This window comes from Culex pipiens, chromosome 3, assembly GCF_016801865.2.
Source record: "Culex pipiens pallens isolate TS chromosome 3, TS_CPP_V2, whole genome shotgun sequence".
In the NCBI taxonomy this organism is placed as follows: Eukaryota; Metazoa; Arthropoda; class Insecta; order Diptera; family Culicidae; genus Culex; species Culex pipiens.
The window spans coordinates 117881099-117901536 of record NC_068939.1 but is presented as its reverse complement, the minus strand read 5'-3'; the positions used below and the strand labels follow the sequence as shown (position 1 = coordinate 117901536).

The window sequence follows — 20438 nt, the reverse complement described above, 5'->3', positions numbered from 1 at the left end:
TAAACACAACTGAACATTTGTTTTTCTAAAATAGTTCATAGATTTTGTGAGGTCTACCGCAGTGCATGTTTTAAAAATAATAATCTTGAGAAAAACCTTACCTGTTGGAAAAAAATAAATTGAAAGCAAATTAAAATCCTATCAAAGTCGGGGTTACGGTACTTCAAATAGTGTAAATACTTCAAATTCTTTAATTATTTCAAATACTTTGAATACTTTTCAACATATGTTCAATACTTCTAATACAGTCCATTGCAGAAAAGAGTCCTAACTGCTCAAAATAGACTCATTTACTCGTGAGCAGAAATCGAACGCGACGCGAAACTGTTCTGATGTATTGTTACCGTTGTCACTTCCACACCAATCGTTATTGAATACTCTCTCTCTCTTTTGCTCTTCCTCTCGCTCGAAGCGGCTCGTACAGCGAATGGTTCAGAGAGTGTTTGATCATTTATTATACTACTTGAAACAATGTTATCAAAAATATTTGTAGTTTTGTTGCTCACACAATCCGTTTTGTAAATGCCGGCCCCGATACTCTTCACGGGTGTTCCCCTCAGGAACAGGGAAAGATTTACTATACTTTACTAAATTCAAATTGACAGCAGACTAAGGCAGTGCAGGCCAAATGAGCGCCACGCTGGTACTTTGTTAAATTCTCTCCTCTCTGAGCATTTTCGTTTGTGACTCGATATTCAAGATATTCACAAAGTATTTGTTAGTCGCTGGCAGCTAGCGAGTCGTGTTCGCTTACGAATGGTTGCACGCGTCGGCAAAGATTCGTCCAGCGAGGAGTGAGTGATTTCTGATTTTTGAACCGAAAATCAGGACCCTTGATTGCAGATTAGAAAAGTACATTAAATTTCTCTTTAAAAATGACAGGATTTTTATAGTTCAATAACAAAAAATTGCGGATGTTTAAAATTATGTTTATATTTTTTCGATGCATAAAACGTTTTCTTCGATATTTTGATACACCATCAAATCTGGCATCCAATTTTACATTAAAGTTAATTTGACATAAAATGCCCATATCATTACCATTTCAGGCTGCAAATTATAGAAAAACACGTCTTTTTGGCGGAGAATGACTCTAATTTAAAATACATTGCTTTTTTTTAGCATAACAATATAATAATGTAAAATATCAAGCACGGACTTTGAGGTTAAGCAAATGAAGCAAGTCACCGCTTTGCCGATATCGTTCGTGGCCGGGCCACGATCCAGATGCAGATGACCGCGAAAAACCGCCACCTCCGCCGCACTGTGCTTTGGCCTGCGGTGGATTTTTGATAATGACACACGCACACACACAATCTCATACTCTTCCGCGTGGGTACTTTCACCAGTGATTGGCTCCGCACAGCCGGCCAGCGAAAGTTTTTTTTTGGCAATAATGCTTATATTTCACTCCTGAGTTAACTCAAAAGTGAAGAAGTGTAGCAGAAGAAAAAAAATGGAACATAATTGAGCGTTACGATCGCGCCGCAGCAATTCGGTTCAAATTTCAAATGGTTGATTCAATTTGGTTGAGTTTTTGTTTTGTTAAGGAGAGGAGGGGTTTGTGTTTCCAAAAGGCCGGCGCGAGAGGTCGTTAGTTTGATCCGTGGCAGAAGAGTTACGTGATGGCATCGGACAGCGCAGTGCCAAGTAATTGCAATTAAATTGGAAGCGCATCGGACTTGGGGGATCGTATTGTGAGGAAAAGGAAAATCATCCAGTTTTGTAATGAGATACAATGGAAACTCATTTGTCACCATTTGAGAGGGAATTTACCACTTTTAATGTCTCTCTTTTAGATCGCGAAGATTGTTGTTGTGATGAGCTTTCCATTTCATTTCTGTGCCAGATGAAGCTGTATTGGTGAGCGTTGTGTGCGCACTGAGTGACAGAATTGTTGTCAACAAGTGTTGCGCTTTTGGAATCACATTATATGACACAAGACTTTGATTTGGGTGTACACAAAAGTCATCAACTTAATCACCCATTCTTTACCAGAAATGTGTCAACGTCCTTGAACATGTTTATTTGTTTTCAACAGCAAAAAAGCACCTCCTCTAATGGAGCCGCACAGTGCCATCGAACTCCCCCTCTCATAATTAGCATTTTCCAAATCACTTTGATCGGTTGATTGATATCCCGATTTGCAATAAGGTGAGGTGGTGGTGCGGTTTTCATGGTCCACGGCGCGCAGGAACGGAAATCGGAACGCGTGTGCTTTTGGACTGCACTGCCTTTCAGTAATACAGTCCATTCACAGTCCATTGATTGCCAGTCATTCAGCCAGTTAGCAGCCTTGTATAAAATTTCAATCTAGGGAAATGGACACCGCTGGTGATGATGCGCCCCTCAACACGGTTTTACGCTATGGAAGTCAATTGAAATGTAAACAGTTAATTGGCCAAAGAGATTACCTTTTTGATATATTGTTTAGTTCCAATAAGCATTCAATTATGCCGAGAATTTATCAAACACTGTCCACACTTGGTTCCTTCTTCTTTTTTCGTGCAATACGAAATTAAATATTGTAATGCTGCATATCGAAATCGAAATCCAATAAAAGCCAATCTACATGAGATAAAATAACACCTCATAAAAAAGCAGATGTGCTTCATGCGCCGACCGAGCACCAATTGATTCATACAACTGCCGGGGTTCGCCCTACATTGAGACTTTAAATAAAAACAAAATCGAAAGTGTTGGAAATAAATGCGCCAGAGCAGCACCCTTGCGCCACATATATCGAAGCGAAAAACCCGCAGAGCTGCATGGAGTTTTGCGTGCAGTGGAAAAAACGGAGCTCTACCGGCTTTTGAATTGAGTTCTCACGTGAATATTTGTCTGATACAACTTATTAGGTAAGGCGTTCGCAAACATTTATCCAATTCAAGAATTCAAAAATCCTTTGAAGATGAGTACGATGCGATGTGATGTAAATCGGATATGACCGATAAGAACATTAAAAACAACAAAGGTACACAGTAAAAAATTGTTTAAAATTTGAAGGTGTAAAATCAATTCTTATATGTAATGTTACCTCAATTAAGACTGAAAATTGACAAAACACTGTAATAGTGGTTCATTTACACATTTTTAACGGTAAAATTTTAATTTTTTGCTGACATAAAAGATGTACTCATTAACAGATCTTAATCAATATTACCATGAATTTTATAACTGTGTAGACAAAATATATATCTCTTAAGTATTCCGAATATGTAGAATGACTTTTCATTTTGAAATATTTAAAATGTTAAGTCAAGTTACGTATTTACGTTGATGGGGTCACATAAAACGCGATGTTGCGGAACCCTTCGGGCACACCCTGATCTCGATAGATTTTTGCTCAGCAAAAAATCAGATGGTAAAATCGCATGCAATAGCATTCACATCATCTTCGTAAAAGGGACACTTAATATTACACAAGGCATGTACAATTTTTGTAAACACAAAAATAAAGTTGCAACCGACGGGATTCAAACCCACCACCAACAGTAACAGGAACAGGCACCTTAGCCCGCTCAGCCATCAAACCGATGAAGAACGCAAAGGATAAATGCAAATATGAGCTTTATATTTCGGTCAAGTAGGTTTCCCATACTGATGGGCTGCATATTACAGGGTGTAATATTACATAAAATTTGATAAAATAATGCAAAATTTATTTTACACCCATGCCTTATACACGTAGTTTACTACTTTTTTGGTGTGTGCTTGTCTTCTTACGCTTACGTCACAAAGTCAAGTCAATAAAAATTATTGATTTTGAGTGCCACTGTAATAAAAACTATGTAGTAAAAAACAAAGGGAATGCTAAAGGCAGCCCTCTTGAGATAATTATCGCGCACAAACTTCGCACAGTAAAAACAAAAATATTGTTTTATTTATAGAGCAAATCCAGCTCAAATCAGGTTGGATTTATCTGGTACTTTCGTACCCGACCTTCTCCCATTTCAATGAAACTTTGTAGACATGTCATCCTAGGCTTATATAAGCCATTTTTGTATATATGGAGCCAATTGCACTCGAAAATGACGTTTGAGAAGGGCGTAAGTTATTTAAATATTGTATTCCGTAATTTAAAAAAATACTGTATCTCTAAGTCGTTGCATCGTATCAAAAAGTGTTAAAAGATAAACTTGTAGAAAATTGGACGGGATTTCTGAAGAAAAAAAAAAAACACTGAATAAAAAACACACGCCACTTCTATAAGATATTTTCAATTTTTAACCCTCTACAACCAAACCCCGCCTTTAGACGGGCTCCGATTTAAAAAAATCGCCAAAAATCAATTTTTCAACCCATTTTCGATCTTTAAAAAGCATTGGAAAGAAGAACTCGTAAAATTTTAGAAAATTAATGAGTTGGAAGTTTTACTTGTTTTATGTGACTTTGCCAATGTTTTTAAAAATTTAACTTTTTTAGGGGTCAAATGTGGCTGTGTTTTTTACTAACATTGCCTATATTTTAAGTCAAACGAAGTATGCAGTAATTTTTCTAGTGTCCCAGACTATGCCTCTACGCATTTTTTTACAACTTAAATGATAATGGTGCCATTTTATAGCAGAAAATGTGAAAACAGGCAAATAATTGAAAAAGTGAATGTATAAACATGAAAAAATTAGATAGCCAAAATGTAATGATAGGAGGTGGTAGAATAGGCCAAATACTACTTAAAACAAACATAAACTAAACAAGATAAATGCAAATTAAAATACTAAAAATTAAACAAGAAAAACAAAAAACAAGAGAAGTAAAGTTTTTCGTAGAACAAAAGTTGTTCAAAATGACCTCCTGAACACGGGAAAAATAAAAATTTTCGAAAGAAAAAATTAGGGAGTACAGGGTTAAGTTCAAAAGTTAAATTTTAAGGTGATATCACGATTTTTTCGCTAAATATTTTTAGGAAATAGCCTAAGATGTTACAACAAGACTCACGAAAAATACTGGATGGTATGTCTCTTCTAGAAAAAAAATCAAAAATCATTTACTAAAACTGTGTTTTTTTTAAGGTAATCTAACCGTCAAAATTAAAAAAAAAAACCGAAAGTGGGAATTGATTCTTCGGACAATTTATATATCCAATCCTTGTGAAGATACAGCGGTTTTAAAAATAAAAATGTTGAATTTTTTTTATTTTTGTCAATTTCTTTTGGTTTTTTGCCATTTCTTCATTTTTCAGTCTCATAAATATTTTCACCGGAATCTCGTCAAATTTCCCATAAGTTTGTCTTTGATAGCATTTCAATTTCGAATTACTGGAGTAAAAGTCAATGTACACAGTTAAGTTAAAAGTTTCATGTGATAAAAATAAAACTTGAAATAAGGTCATCGGCCAGATGTGTTCTTAATGATCCCAACTTTAGTAGTTTATTTTGCAAATAAATTTAGAAAAATCACGTCAAACTTACACTACCTTGTAAACGTAAATTTCGGTTAAATTTTACACTAAAAAATAAATTATGCCAGCAGTTTTTGTACATCTTTACAGTGCTAAGTTGCTTTGTTTTGGTTTCGTAATGAACAGCTGTTCTTTTGCTCTGGCTTTGTTGTTGGGAATGGGTACATCTTTTGTGTCTGAAAAAGTGTAATTTTTTAAAATAAACATCATATTTTCTATGAAAACAGGCCGTTTGTTCCTGAGGCAAAAACCTTTCGAAATCCGAATGAGCCCGAAGGCTTTCTGCAGCATCGTTTTTTTGGGACACCCTAATTTACGATCCTATCCATTGTAGAAGAATTCTGGACTTTTTTTTGGTAAGGTCCAATAAGCAAATGTGATCATTGAGTGCATCCCGCTTACTGCGATGGACATTTACATAAGGTGTGAGGGGGATAAACTCAATGTTTACATTTTCCTATAGGACCTTTCATCTTTTCCATACTTTTAAAATCCCATGTTATGTAAAGTTATTGCAGAGAGGTCATAATTTTGATCAAAAGAGATCAGTGTATTGACTAGTTTGAAATCGAAATCGCTCACAACCCTGTTTGATTTAATCGGGATTTATGCGCCATTTTTTGAGAATATTTAGGATCCACGAGATCATCAAATTGAACTAATTGAAGTTTGTCAGGGAACAAGGTCTCATTCGATGTCCGGTGTCTTCTTCTGACTTTTATTTGCATGGTATCTGTTAAAGCTGTCAGAGGACTTCGGGTTGTAGATAACCTTCAGGGAACAACCATAACCAACCAACCGGAGACCAAACTATGTTCACATATCCCATTTCCTGTACTCAACATCCGCACAAAACTTTTGCGCGAGCATCAAACATCATCAGCCTTTGCTTGTCTGATGTTCTTTTCTCCGCGCTGTACCTGTTGTGTAGGTCCGACCATATGCAATACCATATGGGGTAAATGGGGAGTGCGCAAAGTGGCTCGTGCCAGGTATGATCGGCTGACTCAAACCGTTTAAGATTTCATGCGCCAGACACCACCTTTTCTTCGCCTGATCAGCTAACCAGACTGCTGGTTGTGGGTAACATATCCAGCTCCCAGAAGAGGCATCAGCTGAAGAAGAAGCTGCTCGATGATGGTGTTGGTCTTGGATCAGTGGTTTATGAGTTTATTAAAATCTGCCTGCGCTGCTAACCAGCCATGCTCGAACCCAACTCAATGAGAGTATCCGAGGGAAGCAAGGTGTATTGGATTACACCTTTGAAACTTGAGGCGTGGTGCGTGTACTTGAATGAAATGTTAAACGTGGTTCGGAAGAGGAAGGGGGACGGGGCGTAGGAGGAAGAAGTTGCTGCGTGGATGATTTTCCGAGAAACTCCCCAATAGCGTAAGAACACGTTCTAGTCTGGCAGCAGAGCAGATCGCATTAGGTTGTTCAAAGTGCGTAATTGAGGCCCTCAGTACAAGACTTTGCACCGCAATCGTGGCAGTTGTTTTTATTGAGGAGCATTACTCGTTTTGCGGTGGAAAGTTGATTTATGGAAGATTATTTTATTTATTAGTTCTCCGTTAACAGTGTGCCCTGCTGTAACGAAGAAGGGGTCGGACAGTACTCTTATAACCAGTTGCTGGGACGTGCTTTCGATTAATTTATATTTTTTATGGAGGAATGCACCTTTTGTGTGGGGAACTACGTGTGTAACTCGACATTCTAGTTGATGAGAAGGTGTTTTTTTTGTTCAGGCAGATCCTGAGTTTAATATTTATTACTGCATAAATTAAGTCGCAAACAATGTTGTGATAAGTCGGAAACTCATCTGTCCGTTTCCAATGAATGTCTTGTGCCACATTTTTAAACTCTAGACTTCTTTATTAGTTCCAATAAACAAATGTAAGAACTGAGTGTATCCTGCTTACTCCAATGGACTCACAATGCCTCACCTTTTGACCTTCACAGATCCCCAAAATTGTCTTGTGCCACATTTTTAAACTCTAGACTTCTTTATTAGTTCCAATAAACAAATGTAAGAACTGAGTGTATCCTGCTTACTCCAATGGACTCACAATGCCTCACCTTTTGACCTTCACAGATCCCCAAAATTCGATTTCAATCATAAGATATTCAACAAAAACCGAAAAAACTGTGTGCATTTTTGTCACTTTTCAAATGAAAGAAGTTTCAATCTTGTCGTGCTATCTTGACACAGCCTGAACATTAATGTAAATGCGACAATTGGTCAAAGGGATTTCAAATCAGAACGCGTTTGACACTGGAACGAGCTCGATTATCGTAAACATTTCCAGTGTTTTTTTTTAATAGGTCCTATAAACAGACATGAAAGACAATAGTTCATAGGTCCTTTTGTAGAAAAAAAACTCTAGATTTATAATCAAAACTCGGGACTCTAGCTACCAAATTCAACCAAACTTCAGGACAATGCACAAAATGGTTAAACAAAAACAATTTGTTGGTTATTGTTTACATTGCGGTCTCTCGTTTTTGTAAATTCAAGGTCAAACATTAAAACGCGTTTTTATCGGAACGTCAAAAAGCGACGTGCGTCAAGTTAGCACGACGGCGTCGATATGGTGTGACGGGGATACATTCAATTTTTACATTTGTTTATCTACCGCGGTTGATCCAAATCAGTTTGATAATCTCACTGTGAATTCTCAGAATCAAAACCTGCACAAATCGTCAGCTGTGTGCTATCTTGTGACACACGGCGGGTAAGAAGGGGATTATTATGCAACTTGCATGCACCTCGGAAATTCCTTCTGGAGGTTGTTGGGGGGACTATTCTGAGTCAGAAAAATCAACTCTCAAAATATTCTGTCGGTGAAAACTGATTTTATCTCGATTTGAAGTTAAAAAACCAAATATATCACCTAAAAACCCAAAAATACGTCTAAAAACTCGGTCTATCTCTGGGCGAAGATGTACATTTTCATCTAAATATCAAATTTTAGTTCACAAAATATATTCCTGACATAGTACACCTCAAATCGATCCATTACTTGAGTCCCAGCGTCATCAGGAGGTGTAAAATAATGTTATTTCTAAAAAAAAAATTCAATTTGGCTCTAGTAAATAAACTGTCATGTCTGAATTCAAAAACTAATGTTGTAGCATTGTTGCAAACAAAATAAAGAACAAGTTTGCAGAAAAAAGTATGACATTTTATCTATTTACAGTGAAGTTATGTCTATTTTAGTGGGAAAAATTCTGCCAAATTTTAAAATTCTTCGACATTTAACTCATTCCTTTTATAAACAGCTACTATGATCATACTCAGAAGGATGTAACAAAAATTATATTTTTTTGCTGTCATTTAAGGACTGGGTACGGTGGCCATACTGAGCTCAAATTCCAAATATGAGCTTGATTGAACTTAACAGGAGCTGGCGTTTTGCATTTGAATTTTTAATGAGATTTAACGTGTAGAAACACTTTTTTTAAAAATGTAGGTTTTTAGTCACTTTGGCCACTGAAGCGTCTATTTTAAACATCATTGGCGTGTAGGACAGATCCTTGCGAATTTTTTGGTCTATATAACATTGAAGTTTTGAACAAAATGAGATAGTGCGACGCATATTTTTTTCTGCTGAGACGATTTTTTCGAAAAAAAAAACAAACAAAATTTTGAAGGCCTGTACAGAGCTCCAGAGTGCTTCAATTCAACGTTCTATAAACCAAAACATCTGCAAGGATCTGTCCCACACGCCAATGATGTTGAAAATAAACGTTTCTGTGGCCAAAGTGACTAAAAAGTCTACATTTTTGGAAAATCAAGGTTCAAATACAGGTTGAATCCCATTAAAAATTCAAATGCAAAGCGCCAGCTCCTGTTAAGTTCCATCAAGCTTTTATTTGGGATTTGAGCTCAGTATGCCCACCATAACCAGCCCCTGAATGACCACCAAAATGTATTTTTTGTTACATCCTTCTGAGTATGATCGTAGTAGCTGTTAATAACAGGAATGAGTTAAATATCGAAGAATTTTGAAAATTGGCAGCAATTCTCCCACTAAAATACACATAACTTTACAGAAAATGAATAAAATGTCATAATCATTTCAGCAATATTGTTCTTCATTTTGTTTGCAACAATGCTACAACATTAGTTTTTGAATTCAGACATGACAGTTGATTTACTAGAGCAAATTAAAAATATTTTTTTAAATAACACTATTTTACACCTCCTGGTGACGCTGGGACTCAAGTAATAGATCGATTTAAGGTGTACTATGTCAGAAATTTATTTTGGGAACTTAGAATTGATATCTAGAGGAAAATGTACATCGTTGTCCAGAGTTAGACCGAGATTTTAGACGTATTTTCGAGGTTTTAGGTGATATATTTGGTTTTTTAACTTCAAATCGAGATAAAATCAGTTTTCACCGACAGAATATTTTGGGAGTTGATTTTTCTGACTCAGAATAGTCCCCCCAACAACCTCCAGAAGGAATTTCCGAGGTGCATGCAAGTTGCATAATAATCCTCTTCTTACCCACCGTGGACATAGACCATTTTGGTCGAAAATGAGTTAATGATGACATTTTGCTATTCGCGATTAAAAAGCTCCAGAATTCCGACAGGTGGCGCAAAGCATCGAAGAATGACGATTCAAATTTTCGCTGTTCGGTTATTTAGGAATGCAAATTAAAAATTGAACTTACAGCTCTTAGAACAACCTTTGAGAAAAAATTCAGGCAGTACGAGAGTAAACTTTTTGCCCTCTATAAATTAACGCAATAAATCTCGGATTAGTTTTCAAAGAGCCGTAAGAGCCATTAGTAAACAAAGTCCTTTTTGCATCGGTATTCGACCTACTTACGAAAAACTTTTTTAAAAAATGCTCGAGATTGTTCATCTACACGTCCTTCAAGTGCCCCAAACTTAAAATAAATGAAATTTTGTTTCATTTTCGAGAAAAACAAAAATTGTGTCAGAGATCACGATGGCTCTTACGGCTTTTTGAAAACTCACCTGAGAAATAGATTTCGAAAAAAATAATTTGAAAAAAAAATATTGTTTAAAATGATAGAGCACCAAAAGTTAACAAAGTATCAGCTCGTATTTTTGCTCAAAACTTGTTTTGAACGCTGGAGTTTAACAAAACAGAATTCGCATACATAACCTCAAAGGGCGGAAATTTCAATCGACATCCTTCGCTCTGTTCTGCTACTCAACACTGGATGTCGCATGTTGTTTAGCTTATGAATGCCAATGCTTAACAAACACTAAAAGATGCTTTAACCCAATTTTGAGAACTCGCTTCCGTTTCCCGGATATCGCAATACACACTCGCAAAATTAAGTGGAAAATGGATTTTCCGAAAAAAAAAAGTTTTGGAGCTTTGGTGTCTTCAGAAGAGTTGTTGCATATGGAAAGGGGCAACTTTTGGTTTGGTTGAAAATTAGGGTGGTTCACTATTAGGGTGATTTTTGAAAATCTAACTTTTTAGGAATATTTTTGGGATTTTTTTTGTTTTCTAAAAAGTTGTTGGGCTTGCCAATCCAAGCAACTTTGTCGAAGACAAAAAAGAAAAGTGATATTCGGGGCACTTTTAAAGCTCTAAAAACAAACATTTATATTTTTTGACAGCTCAATTTGGACCTAAGGGTCAAAAGTTACAGGTATTTTAAGGTAAAAAAGATGTAAATTTGAAACTTCAATTTCTCGAAAAGGCGCAAGCCAAATTTTAAGCACCAGGTTGAATTTGAAAGGGGAGATCCACCACTATAAACGCTGAAAAAATCTCAGGGGTGTTTTTCTTTAACACTGGAACGCCCAACGCATGTCCAACTTACTTACTTCATTTGAAAAAGTCAAATTTTCAAGGGAAACCCATATGGGACCACCCTAACGAAATTCATTTTTTTTCCAAATATATGTTTTTCCATGTTATTTTGCCCGCTGAATCTGAATCTGCCCTCAGAATTGACCCAAATTGTCACAAAATCGATTTTTGGTCATATCTTGGGTTTCCATGTAAAATTTTCGTTTAAACCCAAAATATGAGCACACTTGAACCGACGAACGCTTGAACTATTCATCAAACAAAGTAAGGAAGAAACTAAAACGACAACCACTTGTTCGAACGGGAAAATCCATAAATCATGACAAGGCATGCCAGAACAAGCCAAAACCCCTGTTATCAACACCCAGCTGGTAATAGCCGCATTGACTCAACAAGCAAACTCACAGATCAGTAACAACTTTTCAATAGGGCGAAACCCTCAGATGTAAACAAACTGAGTTTTTGTCAGAATCATATAAAGCGAACAAAACTGATTCTAAAACACCCTCCAACATCTCAAAATTCCGGAAATGCGTAGTTTTACAAGCAAAAAACAAAAGGGCTAATCAACAACATCAATCAAAACAAACCACATTGAGTTTCCGCCCTTGTGTTTTCACCCAATCACGAGGGGCGAATGTAGTGTTTTTTGCAAGTTCCGACGTATATTTAGAAACATTAAATTTTCGTTATAATTTAGTGTATTTTAACCAGACAATCTTCAAAATGGATCAATATGTATGTTTCTGATGTCTCTGACTACAATTCCACAACAAACACAGATTTGTATGATCCTAAATACATAACTTTTTAATTTCAATTATTGTAGTATTGGATCTGGTCTGGTTTCACGATCTAGATATGAAGGTCCATAATTTATCGGTTCTTGGGACATCCGGGGATTCTGGGTCGAGCAGTTGCAGGACAAAAAGTTAGTGTAGGGAGGTTTAGGAGGAATGCCGTACAAAATCATCGCCTCCGTAACCATTGAAGCTATGCAAAGATTGAGAAGGCAGGATGGTGTCGCGGGGTGGCCTATTCGTCGGGTGCCATGTCTCCCACTTCCGGCGGGGACACCCCTAGAAACGTCACTTCAATATAGACCATATCGTCAAACCAACTTGCTACTTACGGTGTATCCTGGCTCAACGAGTCTTGGCCTGAATCGGACTCCTTATGAAGGCTTTCTAGACCAATTTTTTATCACTGAGGTTGCAAATATCACTGTATTGTCACTGACTGCAACGTTTCACAATGATACAATAGTTGTTTCACCACTTTTTTCTTTAAAAACCCGAAAAATGAACAAAAAACAAAAGGGCGAATCTGTTATTTACTTCTGCTTTGTGGCGTAACCAGACGGGCTAAACCGTTGTTTTGGTTGAGTGGGTGGCGAATACGGTGGGGCGAAAATGTAGGCACGCTCTTCAAAAAGGCGTAATTTCTTTTTCTCAATTTTTAATAGCAAAAACACCTTAATTAATTTCAAATTGCTCTCTATTATGAAATTATTGCTATTTTCTATTACGTTTTGACAAATTTGAAGGTTTTCATGCTTTTTTGTGGAAATAGGAATTGATCGAAATTGCAAAATTTTGAATTTTGATTTTCCCGAAACGGCAGGATCGTAGGTTTCGCCCTTTTGAAATGTTGTTACCGAGATCATCCCCCCACGTAAAGTGTGGGTGTACGACGGACGTACCAGCTGGGTCGGTTACAAACACGGCCGCCGGTGTTTTGACGCTCGCTGCCTAAAAATAAACCCCCCAAAACTTTTCAATGCCAAACAATGTTCTCACTGCTTCTGTTTTTCTTCATCTTTTCCCTCACCACAGGCGTCCAAAAGATCATGGTCCCGGGCACGTCGGTCAAGTCGAGCAAGGAGGCCCTGCGGTTGACGCGAATCTACCCCGGAATCATCTACTCGACGGCCGGCATCCACCCGCACGACTCCAAGTCCATCATCGAGGAGCCCAGCACGTGGCACGAGTTCGAGGTGATTGCGAGTGCGCCCGAGTGTGTGGCCATCGGGCCGTGCGGACTCGACTACCAGCGGGACTTTAGCGAACCCTGCACCCAGAAGGACATCTTCGAGCGGCAACTCAAGCTGGCCTGCCAACTGCAGAAGCCCATCCTCATCCACGAGCGGTCTGCCCAGGAGGACGTGTTGGAAATACTTTCGAAGTGAGTTTTATATACGGACTGTTATCAACGCCGAGTGCGGAGAGAGAGAGAGACCTCCTCTAGGTGTATGAATCATCACGAACAACGAGGAAGCACTCGCACTGTGTGGAGTGTGTTTGTTCTTTGCTTCATTAGCGATAACATGGTTTTCTGCCCTAGCATGGGCTACACGTGATAAGCTGATAACCACTTGTAATTACCTCCACTGGACTGGTGTAATTTACTTGCTGTGGAAGCTGATAGACCTTGGCCAAATTTTTAAGATATGGTTTACTGGAATAGGTAACGCAATGAGGTCATCAATGTTTAGCTAGCAACGTATGGTTGATATTGCTCTGAAAACCTTTTTACGCTAATTGAATCTCGATGGCAGGATTTTGAAAGTAGTTACAAAATGCTGATCCACGGGAAGAACTAATGTTGAAGACCTTGAACTTAAGGTATTTCTGTTTTTTTTAATTGATTAACCGTTAGACGCCAAAAGAACCGCGGTTCTTTTTTAAACTCCGGTCTTTTGATAGAACCGTTTCAATTTGGCATGATTTTTGTTATAAATATAATTTATTAAATTTCCAAAAAAAGTAGTATTAAATTTGTTTTTGAGAATTTAAAATGCGATTTTGAAAATTTCAATGCTTATAAAAATTAATCCCAAAAGTAAATGATTTTCTGAACAAAATGAAATAAACTTTTCAGTGTACAACTGATTGTACGTTAAAGTAATACCGGAATACAAATTTGAGCATTTCAAATAGCATAATTTGTAAAAATATTACCAAAAATCTACTGAAAATTTGAGAGATTTTAGACTTAATCTATCAAAATGTAGAAAAGAATTCACACAATATTTTCTCATTAGTTCAATTCTTGCAGAAATAAACGAAATTGTAAAATAAATAGCAATTTTTCCCGCATTCTAGATTTAAGTTTGGATGCCATTCAATTACTCGAATGTTTAATTTTGAGTAGAAATCATGACATAGGGACCACCAAGACCTATGAGCAATTCTCTACGAAATCGGTCTTTTTTCATCAATTTTAATTTTTGTATTTTTTAATCCGGTTGAAACTTTTTTGGTGCCTTCGGTATGCCCAAAGAAGCCATTTTGCATCATTAGTTTGTCCGTATAATTTTCCATACAAATTAAGCAGCTGTCCATACAAAAATGATGTATGAAATTTCAAAAATCTGTATCTTTCAAAGGATTTTTTTTGATCGATTTAGTGTCTTCGGCAAAGTTGTAGGTAAACATGTGCAGTAATTTAAAAAAATGAAAAACTGCAACTATTTTCAAACAAGTTACCTAAAAATGGCCTTTACTTGAAAACGGTGCACTTTATCAAAATTTCACTAAAGTACTTTTTGATTGCAAATTCGATTTTACATCGAAAAATGAAGTTGAAAATTTTTTGCGACCAATATTTCGATTTTTTGAAAAAATCAGAATTGATTCAAAATTTCATAACTTGGCCAAAGAGTTTTTGCACAACCAGAAAATTTCTGAAAAGTTGGCATTTGATGTCCTTAGAGGAAATATCAAAAAATGAAAAAAAAAATGCAAAAAAAGTGTTTTTTTTTTGCAAATCAAGTTTTAGTGACAAAAAGTTAAATAAAAAATCCCCCAAAAATTTTTTACCGTGTAACATTTTTTTTTCCTGTGTAGTCCTCATCCATACCTACAACTTTGCCGAAGACATTAAATTGATCAAAAAATTCATTCAAAAGATACAGATTTTTGAATTTTCATACATCATTTATTTATGGACAGCTGCCGAATTTGTATGGAAAATTATATGAACAAACTAATGATGCAAACTGGCTTCTTTGGGCATACCGAAGGCACCAAAAAAGTTTCAGTCGGATTAAAAAAATACAAAAAAAAACGAATGACCGAAATCTGAGAGAACTGCTCCTATGGTTCTCAAGGGCACCTTCTCGTTTTCAATTTTATTTTATTTTATAAAATATGGCCGTAACAAATATTTTTTAAAGCACCCGTCCCCTTCAAAATCGGTCCGAAAAATCAGGGGACAAAACAATATTTTTTTCAAAATCTTTCAAATTTTAATGGAAATAGAAGTCTTATCAACTGAAAACACATTAAAAAGCATTTTGGGATCGATCAAAAATATTTTGATTATTTGTAAAATTCCGTTGCACAATAGAGGAACAGCATCTAATTCCAGCGTTCCTCTCCGTTTCAACTGAAATCGAATGATAAATAGCTCAATAAGAAGTTAGCAAGCAAGTTTCTATCAAAAGTTTTGCCAAATTAGTTGTTTAATTAGTGAAAATGAGCAAATTGGACGAAATTAGGAGCGAGTACTTAAGAGGCAGTATTTGTAAATTCTGCTCGGTTTGTTCTAGAGGTCGTATCGAGGTGCTCCGATTTGGATGAAACTTTCAGGGTTTGTTTGTTTATACATGAGATGAACTCATGCCAAATATGAGCCCTCTACGACAAAGAGAAGTGGGTTAAAACGGGCATTGAAGTTTGAGGTCCAAAACACATGAAATATCTTAAAATTGCTCGCATTACCGTAAAACTTCATTAATTCCTACTCTCTTAGATGCATTCGAATGGTCTTTTGAAGCCCTTCAAAATGTGCTATAGACATCCAGGATTGGTTTGACTTTTCTCATAGCTTTTGCAAATTACTGTTGAAAATGGATTTATCGCGTTTTGAAAAAGTTGGTCGTCATCGATCATGGCCATTCATGGTCACCCGTGACAGACACGGACGACGAAACAAAGAGAAACGCAAAAAGTAACTTTTTCAAAACTTTTTTTCGTAAAATCGCGATAACTCGTGATGTTTATAAGCAAACCCCTTATGTCTATATATCAAAATTTTTGTAATTGTCTGCTCTACAACTTTGTAGAACATTGTTACACTCTAAAAAATAACCCTGCAAAGTTAGAAAAAACACGAAATTTTAAAATGAAAAATTTTGTTCTAAATGAAAAAATGACCCTTCTGGGACAATGTAGATTCAAAAAGTACATTAAATTTCCCATAAAATGACATGTTCCAAAATTTTTTACAGTCGAGTAACGGAAAATGGGAGAATTTTTAAAACTTTTTTAGTGTTTTTTTCGATGAAAAATACGTTTATTCGGAATTCTTAGTACGCCATCAAATCGGGCGTCTAATTTTACATAAAAGTCCCTTTGACACCAAATTTCCATCTCATCACCGTTTCAGGCTGCAAATTGTTGAAAAACACCTCTTTTTTCGCATGTTCAAAAATGGAAGGGGTCGTACCGCCCCTCCGTCACGAGATATCAAAAAACGGACCTCGGATTCGTGATCAGGGACAAAAGTTACCCCTTAGGACAAAGTTTCACGCATATCGAAGAGGGGTCGGGGCAACTTTTCCGGATTTCGTGTGAGTTGGTAGAGAATTACCCTATATCTTTTATTTTAATCAAGCTAGCACCATACTCTCTTCGGGAAAGTTGTATAGTAACTTCTAGAGCAACCGAAAAAGAATCCGGTTTTAAATAAAGTGAAAAGCGAGCTTTATAAATATCAAAATCCAAAAAAAACTGGGTTTCCCAAATTTCCTTAGAAAATTGAATTGCTTTAGGCAAAGTGAGGACTAAACCACTCGTTTCCAAACATTGGGAAGTTGTTTAGGACCCTAATGCGAAATGTTTCTTTGCTCACCAAATTTGGACAATTTTATTTTTTTACCATTAACCATATTACTCCCTAGTTTTGAAATTTAATTAATTTTTAACCTAAATTACAGCCTTTATAAAATTTTTGACGATTTCAAACTTTCAAATTTGGTGTCCCGATTTGCCCCACTTCCCGTTGACCTAAAGTGCTCATATTTGGCCCAGATGCTAGAAAGTCTAACAAGCCACTTTCTTCAAGAATCAAGTAAATCTACTCAAATAAGAGCATGAGCACGAGCATGAGAGACCACCCATCTACATCTGACATGGCCAGTTTGTAAAAAATCATAACATTCGTAAAATTTTCCGTTCTTTTCGAATAAAATATTTTCAAAAAAATTATATCAAGACTAACATTTAAAATGGGCGTAATATTGAATGTTTGGCCCGTTTGAAATGTTAGCCTTGATTTAAAATTTTTGAAAATATTTTTTTCGAAAATATCAGACAATTTCACGAATGTTTCATGTTTTGACATTGTAAATCGGACCTATAGTTGCTGAGATATCGACATTCGAAAATGGTTGGTTGTTTGGGTGAGACTTAGAAAACATTAATTTTCCTGCCCTTTAACCTTTGCATGGCAATATCTCAGCAACTATGGGTCGTTTCAACAAAGTTCAATAAAGCAAAATATAGAGAATTTTCTCAGCTTTTCAAAATTATTTTTTCCAAAGGTGGGCAAACATGGGCACTCATTTAAAAAAAAATGATAAACTGCGACTATTTTCAAAAAAGTTACCTAAAAATGGTTATAACTTGAAAACGGTGCACTTTATCAAAAATTCACTATAGTACTTTTTGATTGGAAATTCGATTTTACATCGAAGATGAAGTTGAAAAATTTTTGCAACCTATATTCCATTTTTTTGAAAAAATCTGTATTGATTCAAAAAATCATAACTCGGTCAAAGATTTTTTGCCCATTCTGGAAATTTCAGAAAAGTTGGCATTTTATGTCCTCTAAAACATATCAAAAAACAAAAAAAATAAATAAAAATAAAAATAGTGTTTTTTTGCAAATCAAGTTTTAGTGACAAAAAGTTAAATTAAAAAACACCATTTTTTTACCGTGCATCATTTTTTTCAGTGTAGTCCATATCCATACCTACAACTTTGCCGAAGACACCAAATCGCAATTCGCAATTCGCAATTTTCAGTGTAAGAACGGGCCTTGACCGATCATATGCACCAGGTTCCCGACGAACACGCACTGCCCTTACACCTACATCTCACCCTTGCTCTGAGTCAGTACGAGCAGCACGCTAGAACACGCTTTGAGTGTTCGTGCCAGGCATGCACACCTTCTTTTCCGGTTACGCATTTTAACTCGGCCGGGGGTGGTACATTACGTAGGGTTTGATGTAAGTATAAGCGCCTAACCATTTATAGTGTGCCCATCAATTTTCTTTAAAGCAAAAACTGTTTTATTTTTAGTTTGAATTCAAAAGCTAATTGTTATTTACTGTGTATTGTTTTCTCCTGAAATCTTCCCTATTGTTGAGTCGTGTTTATATGTTGCTATTTCTTTTGTCGCGGTGTTTTTCAAAAGTACAATAGTAATATTTGTGTTAATCCTTTAATCATTCCATAAATTGAGTAAGGGCTCGAACATCACTTGCTTAAGAAAAAGGTGAAGTTTTAAAACAATGGACAGTGAAGGAAATATACTATGTAAAGAATCAATAGTAAAAGGAAGATAGTAATTTATGAAGTAGATAAAGAAATTAACAATAGTTAATAAAAAGAGGTAACAAACAAGCTTAGATTGTATTGAGGGAAATTTACAGGGAAGATGAGAAATTATTCAAATAGATAAATAAAGAAAAGGCATATGATAAACAAAATTGACATCGCTGCCAAATTAAAAGAAAGCAGACAATTTTTTAACAGCAGCATCAATTGGTAAAATAGAGTGGAAAAGCGTTGAGAAATAAGAGAATCAAATAAGTAAAATCGAAATCAAACGGAGGATAGTAAGCAGAAACCGTTTTAGAAAATCAGTGAAACAAAATAAACAGAAGATAGGTGGTAGCTGAAATGGAAAGAAGAGAAACCCCGTTCTGCGATGCTCAGGTACATCCACAGCAGTTGACTCAACATACTGCGAATCAAAACAATACCGTCTACAATCACAAATTATTTCCCTTTCCCACATTGTCGCGCCCCTTTCTTCTAGCCGTCTCCACTCTGACCCTCGCTGGTCAAAGGTTTACGAGTCGTTTCCACAGGCCACCAGCTAGGTTACACCTTGTCATCATGATGACTAAACCAAGCCAACGTGGAGGTAAGAAAATAGGACACTTGCAAGGAACCAGAGCCATGCTGTTTTGTCCAAACAGCACTACGGATGTAGTTGGGCTCTTCCCGGGATGTTCCTCGCCTAGGTGTGTCAACCGACGAGTATCATCAGTATCATGCAGTGCGGAAAATTTCCTACAAGATGAATGTATTCTCACATATGAGGAAATTTTTGTGTTCAATGCCGAGGGAAAAGATTGAAAAAAAGTAAAGCAAAAACTCGTATTTTTCGACATAAAAGCTACCGGGAAAGTAAAAACAAGGTTTTAAAAGGCCAAATCGATACATTAACTTGTTAATTGGACCACAGACCATCATTTAATGGTATAGGCTATTTGAAATTTTAAAATTTTCCATTTTTTCTAAGCAGATTTTGTGAAATTGTCGAAAAAACTGACTTTTTTCAAAAAAATGCCCAGGGAACGTGGTAAACGATTTTTCCGAAAGTTTTCATGTATGAGAGAGTTGTTTCTAACATGATTTTCTATCATTTGAGGACTGAGCACATTGAATTCCTCGACTTCGTGTTTTTTTGGGACACGCTAATCATGCACCCTTGGCCTGCATTTGCCGAAGACACCAAATCGATCAAAAAATTTCTTCAAGAGATACAGATTTTTGAATTTTCACATATCATTTTTGTATACACAGCTGCCAAATTTGAATGGAAAATTATATGAACAAACTAATGATGCAAAATGGTTTCTTTGGGCATACCGAAGGCACCAAAAAAGTTTCAGACGGATTAAAAAATACAAAAATTAAAATTAAAGGAAAAGACCGATTCCGTAGAGAACTGCTCATATAAATGATGAAGGATTTAACAGTGTAACTCTTAAAATGAGATGTTTTCAAGTAAATCTACTCAAAGAAGAAAACTCAAACTATCTTCTCTTCCAGATTTCAACCTACCCCGCAGATCATCATCCGAGGCTTCATGGGCACGACGGAAGAGGCTCTCAAGTACCTGCAGCGAGACTACTACCTCTCACTCACGGGATATCTGTGCAAGGTGAGATCACAACACGTGTTTAAGTTACAACGCGCAAACCTAAATTCC

General features: G+C 36.3%; 1 protein-coding gene across 1 annotated transcript in view; it reads left to right on the top strand.

Annotated features, from left to right (window-relative positions):
- LOC120417904 (3'-5' ssDNA/RNA exonuclease TatD) overlaps window positions 1-20438 on the top strand; it is a 36892-nt gene that overhangs the window by 15462 nt on the left and 992 nt on the right. The window contains exons 2-3 of the mRNA XM_039580134.2: window positions 13043-13391; window positions 20279-20390. Coding sequence (XP_039436068.1) covers window positions 13043-13391; window positions 20279-20390 — 461 coding nt within the window. The remainder of the gene's footprint in view (window positions 1-13042; window positions 13392-20278; window positions 20391-20438) is intronic.